At 47.4% G+C, this 14,891-nt stretch overlaps 1 protein-coding gene across 10 annotated transcripts in view; it reads left to right on the forward strand.

Annotated features, from left to right (window-relative positions):
* Positions 1–14,891, forward strand: part of Rreb1 (ras responsive element binding protein 1) — a 174,589-nt gene that overhangs the window by 142,994 nt on the left and 16,704 nt on the right. For all 10 annotated transcript variants that reach the window (XM_060372483.1, XM_060372482.1, XM_021633104.2 and 7 more), the window contains 2 exons: positions 10,000–10,189; positions 11,323–14,242. In XM_060372483.1, the coding sequence (XP_060228466.1) occupies positions 10,000–10,189; positions 11,323–14,242 (3,110 nt within the window). The remainder of the gene's footprint in view (positions 1–9,999; positions 10,190–11,322; positions 14,243–14,891) is intronic.

Consider the following 14,891-nt stretch of genomic DNA (forward strand, 5'->3'; position numbering starts at 1 on the left):
TCACCTCATGTTTTGTTTTGTGATCAGATACTATTGTAGGACCAGCCTAATTTCACCTTTTTTGGTAATTACGTCATACAGGAATGACTCCTGGCACTTGGGAGTGATTTCTAGGCAACCTGAGTCCGCACAACATATTATAGCAGTAATGAGGGAAAACCAAGTGTCCCTTTCTGAAATGCTAGTCTGGAAAGCCTTCTTCCACAGAGCAAATGGAGGCGGGAATGACATTAAATGTGAATCAGTTGTAGGCAGAACCAGCGTGGCCATGGTGCACAGGTTGGCTCTGAGGGTGAACCTCCCCTGTCCTGTCCTGTCCTGTCCTGTTCACCAAGCAGGTTTCCTCGCCTGCTTAATGATGACACCATTTGGTGAGGGTTGACTGAAGAATTTCCTTAGCATTGGCTGGACTTAGCCCCTCCAGGCAGCCTTTCGTTCCACCAGCCCCAGTTTGATGGTTCTATCTAGTTAACTATTGTGAGGCTGGGTGGGGTTGCCTTTTGAAAACCGAAAGGACTTGATTATGGAACATAGTTAATTCCCCTTTTCTCCTTTGCTCTGCTCCCACATAATAGCCTACTATCAGAGAAAGCCTTGGGGCCAGTAGGGGCCTCACTAGGGTGGTGCATTGTGACAGTAGCTGATGGGAGAGACTGCTTGTTAACCCAGAACTAAAATAGACACCAACTCCATTTTTCAAATCCCAAAGGCAGTAGAGCCACAGTGGGATGCTACCAGTTTAGAACCAGAGTCTGTAACTTAAAACAGCTGTTGGTTTCTTTCTTCTGCCCTGGCCCTACTCCTTCCCCTCCTACCAAAGTTGGCGGGGTGCCTGTGTTCCTTAATAAAGTGTTGGCAATCCAACTTTGTATATATGCTGAGTCTTTTCTCCTCTACTCTGCTGTGTTTCAAAATAATGAAATCCTGGCATTGAACAAAAGGAGGACAACGCCACTGGTGAGGGTTCTCATTCTTAAGGTCGGATATTGCATGCGACCTCTTTATCCAGCTCCTGGACAAGGGCTAATAGGGCAGAGAAGAAAGATGAATAGAACACACTGGGCAGCAGCGTTCAGTGGCTGACAGTGGGGACAGTGCAGAGAACAGGCGGGCAAGGAGGGAAGAATGTTGCTGGTGCTGAATGTCGTGCTCTGTTGTTAGGGTAGAGTGACTGGACTGCTCTGCTCTGAGCACAGTGAGTTGGAGCAGTGTGCAGGCTCGTGCTCTTCAGCAGAATAGAGCAGCCCAAGTGTTATTTGAACTCTCCTAGGTGCCACATTGTAAAGTGAAAAGTGGATTGGCATTGTTATCTCAGTGTTGGAGCACATGCTTAGTACTTGTAAGGCCTTGGGCTCAATCTGTACCTCCCCCAAGAAAGAGTTTTTAAAAAAAAAGCCACACTAATTGCTGTTGTTTATTACATTCATATAAGTCAAAGCAGAATAGATCACATATTCTGTGCTTAGAATCAGCATACAAATATTAGTAGGAGATTTTTATTCTCTCACTATCTTACGTTTAGTCATTGAAATCTGTGCTCATTGTGCAGTCATAGCCCCTCTTAATGGAGATCCGTCCCATACCAGGTACCCACAGAGCAGGTTAAAGACAAGCCAGGGGGCAGTGAAGCCTTTCCCAAGAGTGGGCTGTGTGGCTGGATAGTCATCATGCTGATGAAGGAGCTGCCAAAAGCAAACTTGGCCCAAGTTATTGTATAATCTTAGGCGGCTTCTTGATTAAAGGAGATTGGGTAATAAGTAATTCTAACATTATTTCAGTTAAAATATATCCAGCAAATATTTGAGTCCTAATTGTGACAGTGCAAGGCGTTTGATCGGTCTTGAGAAAAGCAGGGATGTTCGAGGTGTTTGAGGCTGGTCAGAAAGAAAAAAAAGGGGGATGTGGGGAGACAAGTTCAGGGCCAAGAAAGACACAGTGGCTAAGAGCTTTGGATCTGTCATTGGGCAAAGGTAAACAGAGTATTAGAATCTTTTGTTAAGACTCCTGGGGTCTAAGGATCAGCCAAATGGGATCTAGAAGTGGAGAACAGAGACTTGTAAGGAAGGCTGCCTCCCTGGCCTGGCAGTTGGAGGCACCTTAGCCGAACCTTTCACAACCTCCCCAGTGCCCAAGAGCAGAGCAAGGACCAGGTTCACCTGGCTTCCTGTCTCTCAGGACCCTCCATAGGCTATTCCCTGCTCCATGCCAGGCCTAGCTGGGTGCTGGTCCACGGTGGACAGCCTGGGCATGTTCCTAGGATGTGACTAGAGAAGGCTACCCAGCCAGGGCTCTGTCTCAGGCTGTCATTGCTGCTCACAACCACTGGGAGATTACTGCAGCTGTGGGTGTCAGTCCTCTGCCCCAGGATGGGCCAGGGAGGGTGGGCTGAGGGAGGAGGAACGTGTGGATGGGGTGGGGCTCTAAGGGAGGGATTGTTTGCTCTTCCTTCTTTTGGCCTCTGGAGACAGGGCAGGAAAAACAAAGCATGAAATCCCCTTTTAAAAGGAACGCCATCAAAACTCTGCCATGAGCAAGGCATTGAGTGTCGCAGGTTGGCTGTGTGCCCCCTCCCAGCAGGAATTCCATAGGTTCTGCTCACTGCTGTTGCATGGAGTGGGGAGTTACCAGTGTTAGGGAAAGGGCCCAAGCATTGAGGATGTGCCATGGGCCCAGAAGGAGCCAAGACATCTGTAAATGACTATCTTGTGAGCAAACAGGGTTGTGGATAGTGCTGCCCCAGTCTGGCACCTCAGGCAGGCAGAGGCTTGGTTTCCCCATCTGGAAAATAGATTTGACCATTTGTGAGTATGAGGAGAGTGAGCTAGGCCTGGAACTGTAACAAATACTGAGGGTTTTGTTCTGCTTCTGTGAACTTTGGGACGCGTTGCTTCTTGAAGAGTTTTTATTTGTCTTTTGTGCTTTCACATGTATGAAAACTGATATCACACCCAGCTTTTATGCGGTTACATGGGTGGGAGGTCCCCATGTTTGAGCAGCCTGTGCTTTACTGAGCCATCTTCCTGACCCTCTGTGTCGGGGCTTTAGTATTTTAAAAACTCCAACATAACAGTTAACGATTTGTCGTGGTCTTTCTTTGCTATCCCATTCCAGTGACACAGAGGAGTCAAATTCCAGGACTTCTTCTCCCAAGTGTTGTGTACTTGACAGAGCATGAAAGCATTTGTCCTTTGCTCCTTATTGTCACAAAGAGTCACTTTTTATCTTGTTTTGCTTTTGTAAAGTTTAGAACATTGAGCAGCTATCAAAATGGGCTTTAATTTAAATCCTGTCAAACGGGCAGATTTAGCAGCTCAAAGGGCCTTGATGCCTACATAAGAGAACCACATACTTTTTTTATTTTTGTGGCGTGTTGGGTAAACCTGCAATTATAAAAGAGGTTTCTTAATTTTGATACTTGCCACTGTAGAGTTTTGAAAATAAGTTTTGGGCAATTAGTTTTGTTTTGTTTTTAAGTTAACCCTTTATGCTTAAGAGGAAGGAGGACATCTGTCCCTCCACTACCCCAATTTTTCTTTGTTTTTTTTTTTTTTTTTTTTTTGGTTTTTTGTTTGTTGTGTTTTGTTTTTTTATACAGGATCTTTTCTATGTATCCCTGGCTGTCCTGGAATTTGCTATGTAGACCAAACTGACCTTGAACTTGCAGAGCTCTAGCTGCCTCTGCCTCAGGAGTGCTGGGATTAAAAGTAGACCACTGTGCTCAACTTGCTTATTTTATTTTTCAAGATTTATTTTCAAGTATGTCTGTGCACATGTGTGTGAGTGCTTACAGAGGCCAAGAGTGTTAGTTCTCCTGGAGCAGGACTTAGAGGTAGGCTGCCTGGCGTGGGTCCTAGGAACTGAACTTAGTTCCTCTATAAAAGCAGTCCCACCTCTTAGCCACTGAGACATCTCTGTAGCCCTCCTTTTACTTGGAGGGGGAGGGTGTTACTGTTTTGAGACAAAGCCTTGCCATGTAGCCCAGAGTAGTCTCATTCTCCAGAATCTTGCCACAGCCTCCTGAGTGCTGCTGTTACAAGTACACAGACTAACACCTCACTAAGATGCCCTGCTCCGGAAGTGAAGAGGCTGTTGGGGAGCATCTGAGTGGCTTACCTCTTCAAGTTACTGTTAGAAACTTCTCTGCTCACTCCAGGATATTTAGCTTGCTCTAGAACATTAAGGTCACCAGAAAAATAAAATACTACTGTAGCAGATACTGGAGGAAGCACATCCCAACAGCTTAACTACAAAGTTAACAAAGAAATGATATGATACCTGGTCGTGTGTGTGTGTGTGTGTGTTTCCTATTTAGGGCTGAATCATTGAGTTCCTATAGTGGATATGCATGTCAGAAAGCTGGGCATGGTGACACATGCCTTTAGGCCCAGCACTAGTCCCAACAGAGGCAGGCGGATTGCTGTGAGTGAGTTCCGAGGCCAGGCTGGTCTACAAAGCAAGTCCAGGACAGCTGAGGCTACACAGAGAAACCCTGTCTCAAAAAACCAATAAGTAAGTAAGTAAATAAATAAATAAATAAATAAATAGCATCCCACTGCATTTCTACCTTAACCTTGCTCTTTTCTCTTAAAAAAGAAAAAGTAAATGAAAGAAGGATGCCTTTTAGCAAGGATGCTTGCCATCAACGGAATGGATACCTCAGTTCCCTTCCTAATTAGGCGTGTGGCATGCATCACTTAGCAGTTTTGTTAGAGGTGGCTTGGCTTCCAACTTGATGCATAGCTGCAGCTGGCCTTGAAATCTTGATCCTCCTGCCTTCACCTAACAAATACTTGGGATAACAAGTGTACACCACCATACTTAGCTTCAATGCATTTTTGGTTTGGGGGGAGCTTTTGTTTTTATTTCATTTTATTTATCTACCTACCTACCTATCTATTTATTTATTTATTTTGAGGCAGGGTTTCTCTGTATAGTCCTGGCTATCCTGGACTATCTCTGTAGACCAGACTGGCCTCAAACTCAGAGAACTTCTGAGATTAAAAGCATGCGCCTGGTGCCTGGTGCTCCAATGCTTGGTAAATCTTTAATTGGACTTTTCCTTTAAGACTGAGTAAATCTGGGTATGAACAGCAACATTGCTTGTTGCGTTACAGTGTCTTTTAAGAACTGAAAGAACAGCTTGTGTTTCCTGGTGGATCTGCTGGCCCCCTCCTTGCCATGGTGACTTGAGCAGGGTGAGTGCTAGCTGTCAGGATCAGCTCTTCTGTAGCTTGGTGGCTTTAGGTTGAAGTAGAGATCAGTTTCCCTGGAGCCAGGCACACTAGCAATAAAATCTTTCCAACCTAGCAAAAGTCACAGCTAGAATTCAGTGGTCTTCTCCATGATACTTAGAAGAGAAAGGATGGACGCTATGGATATAGGGAGGGAGGGGCTCAGAGCTTTTTTTTTTTTTTTTTTTTTTTATGACTGGGGTTTGAAACCAGGAATTTACATATGGTAAGCAAGTGCCCTACACTCAGCTACACTCTTGGCCTGGAGAACCAATTCTCACGGCAACAACTGAAAAAACAAACAACAACAACAAAAAAAACCACTTCCCTAAGCACATATTGCGGGTTCTCTGTGATTGTAGTTTTCCAGCACCCCTGTTCTCCCTCTGCAACTTCACATACTAACAGGTACAATCAAAACTTTATTCACTTATCCTGCCGGCTACTGGGAGGGGTTTCCCATCCATGGGTTACCTCCCCGCCCCAACACCACCTACAGAGCCTGCTATCTGTGCTTCACACCTACCCAGTACCCATCCTTGATACTCCAAGTGTTACTAAGGGAGGCTAGGAGAGAAGAGATAAGCTGCAGGCAGCTCTCCCCTCCCCCCACTATTGAGAACATCTGTTGGTACCTCGGTCCTCCAACCTACTGAGGTAAAGACCCCAGATTCAGTGACTGGGGAAAATGCTGGATCATGTCCTAACATGCCAAATTCAAATTCTCATCTTCTTAGCTATACTGGCTAATGTGGGTGCTAATTCAGGTGCTTTCTAAGTGAGTCAGTACCTGTGTTCTGCCTTGGGGTGCCAAAAGCTGTTTCTTTGAGCACCGGGCTTTAACAGTCAATAAATACATTGAGCATGCCTATAGAAACTGAGGTCAGGCAAATGTCTTCCTTTGTCTTCATCTGTGTGCTCCATGCATGCAAACTGCCCATGAGCTGTTTTTCCACAGAATCTCCCCACCCCATCCCCCTCAGCCCACCATGGGAATAACCTATTTCAATATGACCATTTTATTTTTGGAAGGAAGTGTGAATTCTTATAGTTTCTTTGGGTTTCACACACAGGCAAAAAAAGATCCACTTTCTCCCAAATACATTTATTTTATTGACAGCAAAGTTGGTTTCCAACATAGGGCCTTTTCAGTTGCCAGAAAATCAGAAGACAGCCAGTCTGGTGTGTAAAAGTTCTCTTTGGCACATCTTCAGGATCTGTTACAACATGGAATTCTCTTACCAGCTTCCCCTCGCTGTGACTCGTGAGTGTGTTCCTGCCTCTTTCTTCTAAATATTTTGCAATCATTCTCTTTATGGATTCCTGGCAGTTCTAAGATATTCCACAAACCCCGGTTGAGGACAGCAGAGTCCTGGGACCACTAAGCCAGTGGCTGTATCCTTAATGAAGAGTGTAAGCCAGGTCTATGGATACCCTGAGAAGAGCAGCAGCTGCAGGCTCTGCCTGCTGCCACAGGCTTCGTAGAGCTACAGTGACCTCCCTTGTCCTTCAGGCACTTAGAAACAAGGTTGCAAAGCCATGCTTCCCAGCCTGGGGATGGCCACAAAACCCTTGTCTCTGATAAAGGCCCTACTTTTCTAGGTGATAGTTTTTCTCCCCAGCTTTCTTTAAGATCTGTCAACAGGTGCAGAGTGTGAGACAAAGAGGCACAAGAGTGTTCTGAGTGGGTCCCCTTTTACCCAGCCTCACAATGCATTTATGGTTTCAAACAGATATGGTTTGGGTTGGCTTATTTAGAGGGATATGTTTTGTTTGGGTGGGTTATAATGGGTTTTGGTTTATTGGGGGGAGGATATTGTTTTTGGTGTGTTATGGTGAGGGTTTTGATTGGTTTATTTGGAGGGTTGCGTTTGGGTGGTATGTGTGGGTTTGGGTTAACGGTTTGTGTTTTGGTTTTTATCTGCCATTTCAAGCAGGTTGTTTATGAGCTACTCTAAACCAGTGGTTCTCAACCTTCCTAATGCTGCCACCCTTTAGTACAGTTCCTCATGTTGTGGTGACCCCCAACCATAAAATTATTTTGTTGCTACCTCATAACTGTAATTTTGCTGCTGTTATGAATCACAATGTAAATATCTGATATGGGACTCTCAAAGGGGGTGGAAACCCACAGATGAAGAACTACTGCTCTAAACCCTTTCAGAAGGGAAGTGAAAGTACCTGTTGTCTTAGCTACTTGGTGTGTCTCAAGGATCTTGGCCTGAGAAGTATCTGAACTGGTCAGATCTCGGGCTTTCTGCTCTTACACCCTTGGGCAACTCCTGCAACCAGGGCCAGCTCTACCCTGCTGCCCAGATGAGATGCAGGGATTGCTGGGGGCCTCTCTTCACCTGATTAACAAGCTATAAGCCTGCTGGCTTTAGACTAGACATGAGCTGCATATAAATGCTTTGTTCCGAGGAATGACTGGTTTCTATCCTTACTTTCTGTGTCTACTATAATTAGAATAAAATGGGCCTAGATATATGCTGTAGGATTTTTTAAATATTTATTTAATCTATGTATATGACTGTTCCTGCTTTCCTGCACACCAGTAGAGGAAATTAAGTTCCATTACAAATGGTTGTGAGCCACCATGTGGTTGCTGGGAATTGAACTCAGGAGCTCCAGAAGAGCAGCCAGCTCTCTTAACTACTGAGCCGTCTCTCCAGCCCCATGCTGTATGTTCTTAGCATCTAGGTTAGTGCCCAGCAGTAGTAAAGATTAACTTAAAATCAGCAAGTTCTGTGCGTTATTGAAGATGGCAGGTAGAGATGCACCGGGAAAGGGTCTCCTGCTACCCTCCGATTTTCCACCTTTCAGGGAAGGTACAGCATGACTTCCGTCGTCATCCTGGTGCGTAGAGATCAGTGCCCTGTCACGGGCTTGAGCCAGCAGCTTGATCCTGTGGGGCATTTTGAGCAGTGGACTTAGCACTTCCTTCCATTCCCTGAACCCTCCCCAGCCCTTCCAAAAGTTCTCATAGTCTTATAAGTGTGCAGGCAGAAAAACAAGAAAATGAGCCATTTCGTGTTACATGTGCGAAAGGGATTAGTTTCTGTCAGATGAGGCCCCACCCTACGTTAAACACCTGCTGGAGGTCATCATTGTTGAAACTTGAAGTGAGACAGTGCCACCTCACTAGTTGAGGAAAACTAGTTCCCCTTCTTATGGGTGTGTTAAGGAGCATTTAAAGGTAGTCAGAGGTCAGTCTACCTAATTCCATTTTCCTCACCTTTTTAAACCAGAATAGCATAGGGAGGTGGGCTGGGGGGTAATAACCATGTCCAGTTAACTTGAACCTAGCCTAAAAGCTAGAGTCCCATCTGCAGTCAGCATCCCATCTCGTCAATCTCCGATGTCGGCATCACGTGTGTGCTCTCAGAACTCGAACCTGTCCCACCCAAAAATTGACCCTGGCCTCAAGTGCTAGTGTCTATGCTGCTGTCCTACTTAAGTGCCCCCTGACTTGTGACTTAGCCCTGTTTGTATTCTGGCAAGGGATGGATCCTGTAGTATAAAGCCTCCCCCAGAATATGCCCCTCCCACAAGGAGGGCACTATGCCAGGGAACCCATGGCCAGAGCATTTCCAACCTTTCGTGCGGTCTGATTGTCTGAGCCCAACACTTCCATGACAACTGGTGGAAGCTCCCCTCAATCAGAGCACTGTGTCTCCAGTGGCCGATGGGAGACTGTTCTTCTGAATCTTGCTTAGGGGATGTTTCCAGGTTAACAGAGGAGAGGTGAGAGGTGGGTATCTGACATGGCTACATTGTGCTGCAGCCACTAGAGAGTGATCAACAGGGCTGCACAGACCCTTCTTGAGCGTTTCATTCACACGAGCTCAGTTACAACATGCCTGATTTCATTGTCTTTCTTTCCAGAAAAGAATAAACAACAAGGTTTCTATTAACATGTGTATAGTTGCTTTGCCTCTGTAAAAACGGTGGCAATAAGCCCCTCCCCCCACAGTTTATGAGAGTGGGATATAGTTATACAAATAAAAGGAGCTCTCTGCCATCATGGAAATGTGCACATCTGCCTTGTCTCATTTGACGAATTTCCATTTAAATAGCCACATGGGCTCCAGTGACTAGTAAATACAGACTGAGGGTGCATAAATACCATTCTTGCAGTGTGTGAAATTCTGCACTCAGTGAAGATTTAGAGATCATAGTGTCCACTACCCTTTTGGCCTCCTGTCCACTTCCTCAGCAGGGATTTGCACTTGTGTGAGCTCAGTTCTTGGTTATTTGTCAGATAATAGTGCCAGTAAGACAAGAATTTAATACAGTTACTTCCAGTTTAATTATTTTATCTCTGTAACACCAGGAGTGCTGTGTGATTTCACTAGTGCTATATGGAACAGGGTTTTGCCTTGTGACTCTCAAGAGCCGTGTGCCACCATGCCCAGTAGCATGGGCTTTTTGGTGTTGTGTTTGTTTGTTGGTTTGTTTGATTGAGACAAGGTCTCCCTGAGGTGACTTCTGGATCTCAACTGCTTTCTCTTTGTGGACAGACTCTCGATGATGGTGTCTTACATACATGCTGTACCGCCGGCAAAGACTTGGTGTCCAGAATTATTACAAAAATAAAAATACCTTTACAACATCAAAAGGAGAATGTCTGTAGCCCACTGGCAAGGCGGCTCCTCTATACCTTATTTTTATTTTATTCAGCTAAAATGAAGCAATAAAGCCTATGATAAAGCTAGCAGACTGGTAGAGACTGAGCTGCCGCCTCACAGTTGTCACTCCCTTCCCCTAGATGTGACATTTGCTGTGTTACCTTCCGCACACACCGAGGGCTGCTGCGCCACAATGCACTTGTCCACAAGCAGCTTCCCAGAGACGCCACGGGGAGACCTTTCATCCAGAACAATCCTTCGATTCCCGCTGGCTTCCATGACTTGGGATTTACTGACTTCTCCTGTAGGAAGTTTCCTCGAATATCTCAGGTATGTGCTGATGGACCTCGGCCTCCCTGGGTTTCTTGGGCTGAAAGGAGTCAATAGTCTTTTATCTTAGTTGAGTTTTCTGTGAGTTTTTATGTGAATCTTGCTCATCAGCGCCTTTACCCATTTTTCAGACTTTTAGATTTAAAGTTGTTTATTCGCTACCCCCGTCAATGCCTCGTTGTAATCTTTAGTATCTACATCACAACTAGGTATTTTTAGAAGTTTCTGTTAAAATACTTTGGATTTTTTTTTTTTTTTTTTTTTTTTTTTTTTTTTTTTTTAGTGTGTGTTTGAGAGAGAGGGAACAAGAATGAATATGGATATATGTCATGTGGCTGTGGATGCTGGTGTTTCTCCAGCCCCTTGTATCATTATTGACTTGAGTAGAAAATGAACCATTTTGTTCCCCGCCTATACAAAAACTGCCCAAAAAAAAAAAAACCTGATTTCTTTTTCCGTGTGTAGGAAATATCCACGTAGAAGTCCTTGAAGTAGGCAAATCTCAAGTACAATGAGCCTGACACATACGCACGAGCATGGCTTCCCCAATTGATTGATGTCCCCTCTCCCACCGTCACAAAAGCTGCCAATTCTTGTTGTGTGAAACAGGCACCCTGGTTTCCCTCTTAGCTAGTCTGGCGCTGCTCAGACTGGCAGTCCTCCGGCATCAGTCTGCTAGGTGCTAGCTTGTGCTGTCACCACCAGGGTAAGCACTCTCCCCTTTGTAAAGACTTAATTCTGATTCCCATCATGATGTTAGTTCACTGTACTTTTGTGTGTCCCTAGTGAGGGTGTCATTCATAAAACAAGTGAGATTCTTTCAGGCATGATGAACCTTTTGACATTGCTATCCATCTGCAGAGCTCACACTTAGGAACTGTGCAGTTGAGTGACAAAAATATCTCTTAATGTCTTAAGTAAGCTGTCCAAGGCCTCATGTGGCCCACAAGGCTGTAGGCCTGACACCTGCTCTCTCTTGTCATTTTCCTAATTCAGTCTCAGAACCCCACACAGAAAGGTTGACTCGGTACTGATGAAAAAAGCTGCTGACAGACACTTCTCACGTCTCCCCTCAGGATCATGTTTAAACCCTCACCTTTCTTCCCTTGCTTTTGCTTGTGGGTTCCACTTAGGCCTGGTGTGAAACAAACCTACGAAGGTGCATCAGCGAGCAGCACCGGTTCGTGTGCGACACCTGCGACAAGGCGTTCCCCATGCTGTCCTCACTCATCCTGCACAGGCAGACCCACATCCCTGCTGACCAGGGACGGGAGAATCTCCAGGCCAAGACCCTGACTGATGATACCCTGGACCAGAAGGCCTTCCTGGCCTTGCTGGGCCTGCAGCACACCAAAGACATCAGGCCTATACCTGCCGAGGAGCCCCTGCTGGATGACAACCAAGCAATACAGCTCCAGACACTCAAGCGTCAGCTACCTCAGGACCCTGCCCGCCCCACTGTGCTGAGTCTGTCTTCTTTTGAAGCTGCTTCTCTAGGTGGTTCTCTGGCAGTCCTCCCAGCTACCAAGGAGAACATGAAGCATCTGTCCCTGCAGCCCTTCCAAAAGGGCTTCATCATCCAGCCGGACAGCAGCATTGTAGTTAAGCCTATTTCAGGAGAGTCGGCCATTGAGCTGGCAGATATCCAACAGATTCTAAAGATGGCAGCTTCAGCTCCTCCACAAATCAGTCTTCCGCCACTTTCCAAGGCTCCTGCCACCCCCCTTCAGGCAATTTTCAAGCACATGCCTCCTTTGAAGCCAAAGCCCTTGGTCACACCCCGGACAGTGGTAGCCACCTCTACACCCCCACCCCTCATCAATGCGCAGCAGGCATCCCCTGGTTGTATCAGCCCTAGCCTTCCTCCACAGTCCCTGAAGTTCCTCAAGGGGCCAGTCGAGGTAGCCTCTACTGCCCACCTGCTGCAGCCCAACTCTGGGGTCCAGCCAAACACCACCACACAGCTCTTCCTGCAGCAGCCTGGAGTGGAGCTGCCAGGCCAGCCAGAGATGAAGACGCAGCTGGAACAGGACAGCATCATTGAGGCCCTGCTGCCCCTGAACATGGAGGCGAAGATCAAGCAGGAGATAACGGAGGGTGACCTCAAGGCCATCATGACAGGCCCCAGTGGCAAGAAGACCCCCGCCATGCGCAAGGTGCTCTATCCCTGCCGTTTTTGCAACCAGGTGTTTGCTTTCTCTGGGGTTCTGCGAGCCCACGTCCGCTCCCACCTGGGCATCTCACCCTACCAGTGCAACATCTGTGACTACATCGCTGCAGACAAAGCTGCTCTCATCCGTCACCTTCGTACCCACAGCGGGGAGCGACCTTACATCTGTAAGATCTGCCACTACCCATTCACAGTCAAAGCCAACTGCGAGCGGCACCTACGCAAGAAGCACCTCAAGGCCACCAGGAAGGACATCGAAAAGAACATAGAATATGTGAGCAGCAGCACAGCTGAGCTGGTGGATGCCTTCTGCTCCCCAGAGACTGTGTGCAGGCTGTGCGGGGAAGATCTGAAGCACTACCGTGCCCTGCGCATTCACATGCGCACACACTGCAGCCGGGGCCTGGGTGGCTGCCACAAAGGCCGCAAACCCTTCGAGTGCAAGGAATGCAGTGCTGCCTTTGTGACCAAGCGCAACTGCATCCACCACATCCTTAAGCAGCACCTGCACGTGCCTGAGCGTGACATCGAGAGCTACGTGCTCGCAACTGATGGTGGCCTTGGCCTTACAGACACGCCCCCAGAGGCCTCTGCCAGGGGAGAGGAGGGCAGCTGCGTCACTTTGGGGGAATGCAAGCCCCTCGCCACTTTCCTGGAGCCTCAAAATGGCTTTCTTCACGTGAGCCCCTCCCAGCCCCTGCCTTCCCACATCTCTGTCAAGTTGGAGCCAGCCAGCAGCTTTGCAGTGGACTTCAACGAACCCCTGGACTTTTCGCAGAAAGGCCTGTCACTGGTCCAAGTGAAGCAGGAAAATATGTCCTCCTTGCTGAACTCTTCCTCCTCTGCCCTCTATGACTGTTCAATGGAGCCCATTGACCTGTCTATCCCCAAGAGTATAAAGAAAGGAGACAAAGACACAGTTGTACCCAATGATGCCAAGCAACCGGAACCGGAAGCTGGGAAAGCTGAGCAGCTCTCTCCCTGTCCACCACCCTGCCCTACCTTGTCAGTGACTGTGGAGCCCAGAGGGAGCCTGGAAAACCCTGCAGGCACTGTGGTGGCTGTCACCACAGTTGCCAATCTGGAATCCCCCACCCAGTCCCTCCAGGGTTCCGTGCAGCTGGCTGTCCCCATCTATTCCTCAGCACTCGTCAGCAATCCTGCCCTCTTGGGCAACTCTGCCCTCCTGAACAGCCCAGCCTTGCTTAGGCCCTTACGTCCAAAGCCTCCCCTCCTCTTGCCAAAGCCCCCCATGACAGAGGAACTGCCGCCACTGGCCTCCATTGCCCAAATCATCTCGTCTGTGTCCTCGGCCCCTACTCTGCTGAAAACGAAGGTAGCTGACCCTGAGCCACCAATCACCAGCAGTAACACTGTGGCCACAGATAGCTTAGGAAGCTCCATCCCCAAAGCTGCCATCACCCCCACTGACATCACAAGCTCTAAAGAATCCAGCGACCCACCCCCCACGGCCAGCAGCCCAGAGGAAGCTTTGCCTACTGAGCAAGGGCCAGCTGGCTCGTCCAGGAAGAGGGGTAGGAAAAGGGCAGTGAGAAACCGGCCCCTCACCAACAGCAGTGGTGTGGACCTGGACTCCAGTGGGGAGTTTGCTAGCATCGAGAAGATGCTGGCCACCACAGATACCAACAAGTTCAGTCCGTTTCTGCAGACTGCAGAGGATGACACTCAGGAGGAGGTGGCTGGAGCCCCTGCAGACCACCATGGGCCCAGTGATGAGGAACAAGGCAGCCCTGCAGAAGACAGGATGCTCAGAGCAAAGCGGAACTCATACGCTAACTGCCTACAGAAGATCAACTGTCCACACTGTCCCCGGGTCTTCCCTTGGGCCAGCTCCCTGCAGAGGCACATGCTTACACACACTGGTAAGAAGGCCCTCAGGGCTCACCAAGCGGTGAGTCTTGAAAGAGACAGTGAGGGGTAGGAGTAGGCCTAACACTGGGGGCCCTTTTTTCACCTTCCATTCTTCCTTCTTCTTTGTCTTGGAAGTCACAGGCTGTCAGTTTCTGTATAACCTATGCCATTGGTCTAAGCCACCAAGGGCTATTGGTCAACAAATGTATCAGACACAGGTGCAATAGTGGTCATAGAGGCCCTCCCTTCCGTCCTTACATCCTTTGACAAGTTTCAAGATTTTCTACTAAGTTTCAAGATTTTCTACTAAGTTAAGTATGAAGGCTATTCCTGAGAAGCAGGGCTTTGCATTAAGGTACTAGAGATGTAGTGAGCGAACTAGGTGCTTTGACATGAGGAAGCTCATCCTATATCTTCAGGGCTGCCTTTCACTTCGAAGATTCTGTGGACTTCTGAGCCCACTATATATGTAAAAGGAAGTACTACAAAGTGTGGCTTGCCTTTTCCCCACTTCGCTGGGGTAAATGCATCTTCCCCTATTTTTTATTTTATTTTACTTTAGTTTTTTCTCCTATTTTGAATAGCTATGATAGATGATTGATAGTGGTAAGTTTTGTTTGTCCTAAAAATGTCAACTGTTGAGGAATACGTTCTAACTAT

Source organism: Meriones unguiculatus, chromosome 19 (genome assembly GCF_030254825.1).
Source record: "Meriones unguiculatus strain TT.TT164.6M chromosome 19, Bangor_MerUng_6.1, whole genome shotgun sequence".
Lineage (NCBI taxonomy): Eukaryota > Metazoa > Chordata > Mammalia > Rodentia > Muridae > Meriones > Meriones unguiculatus.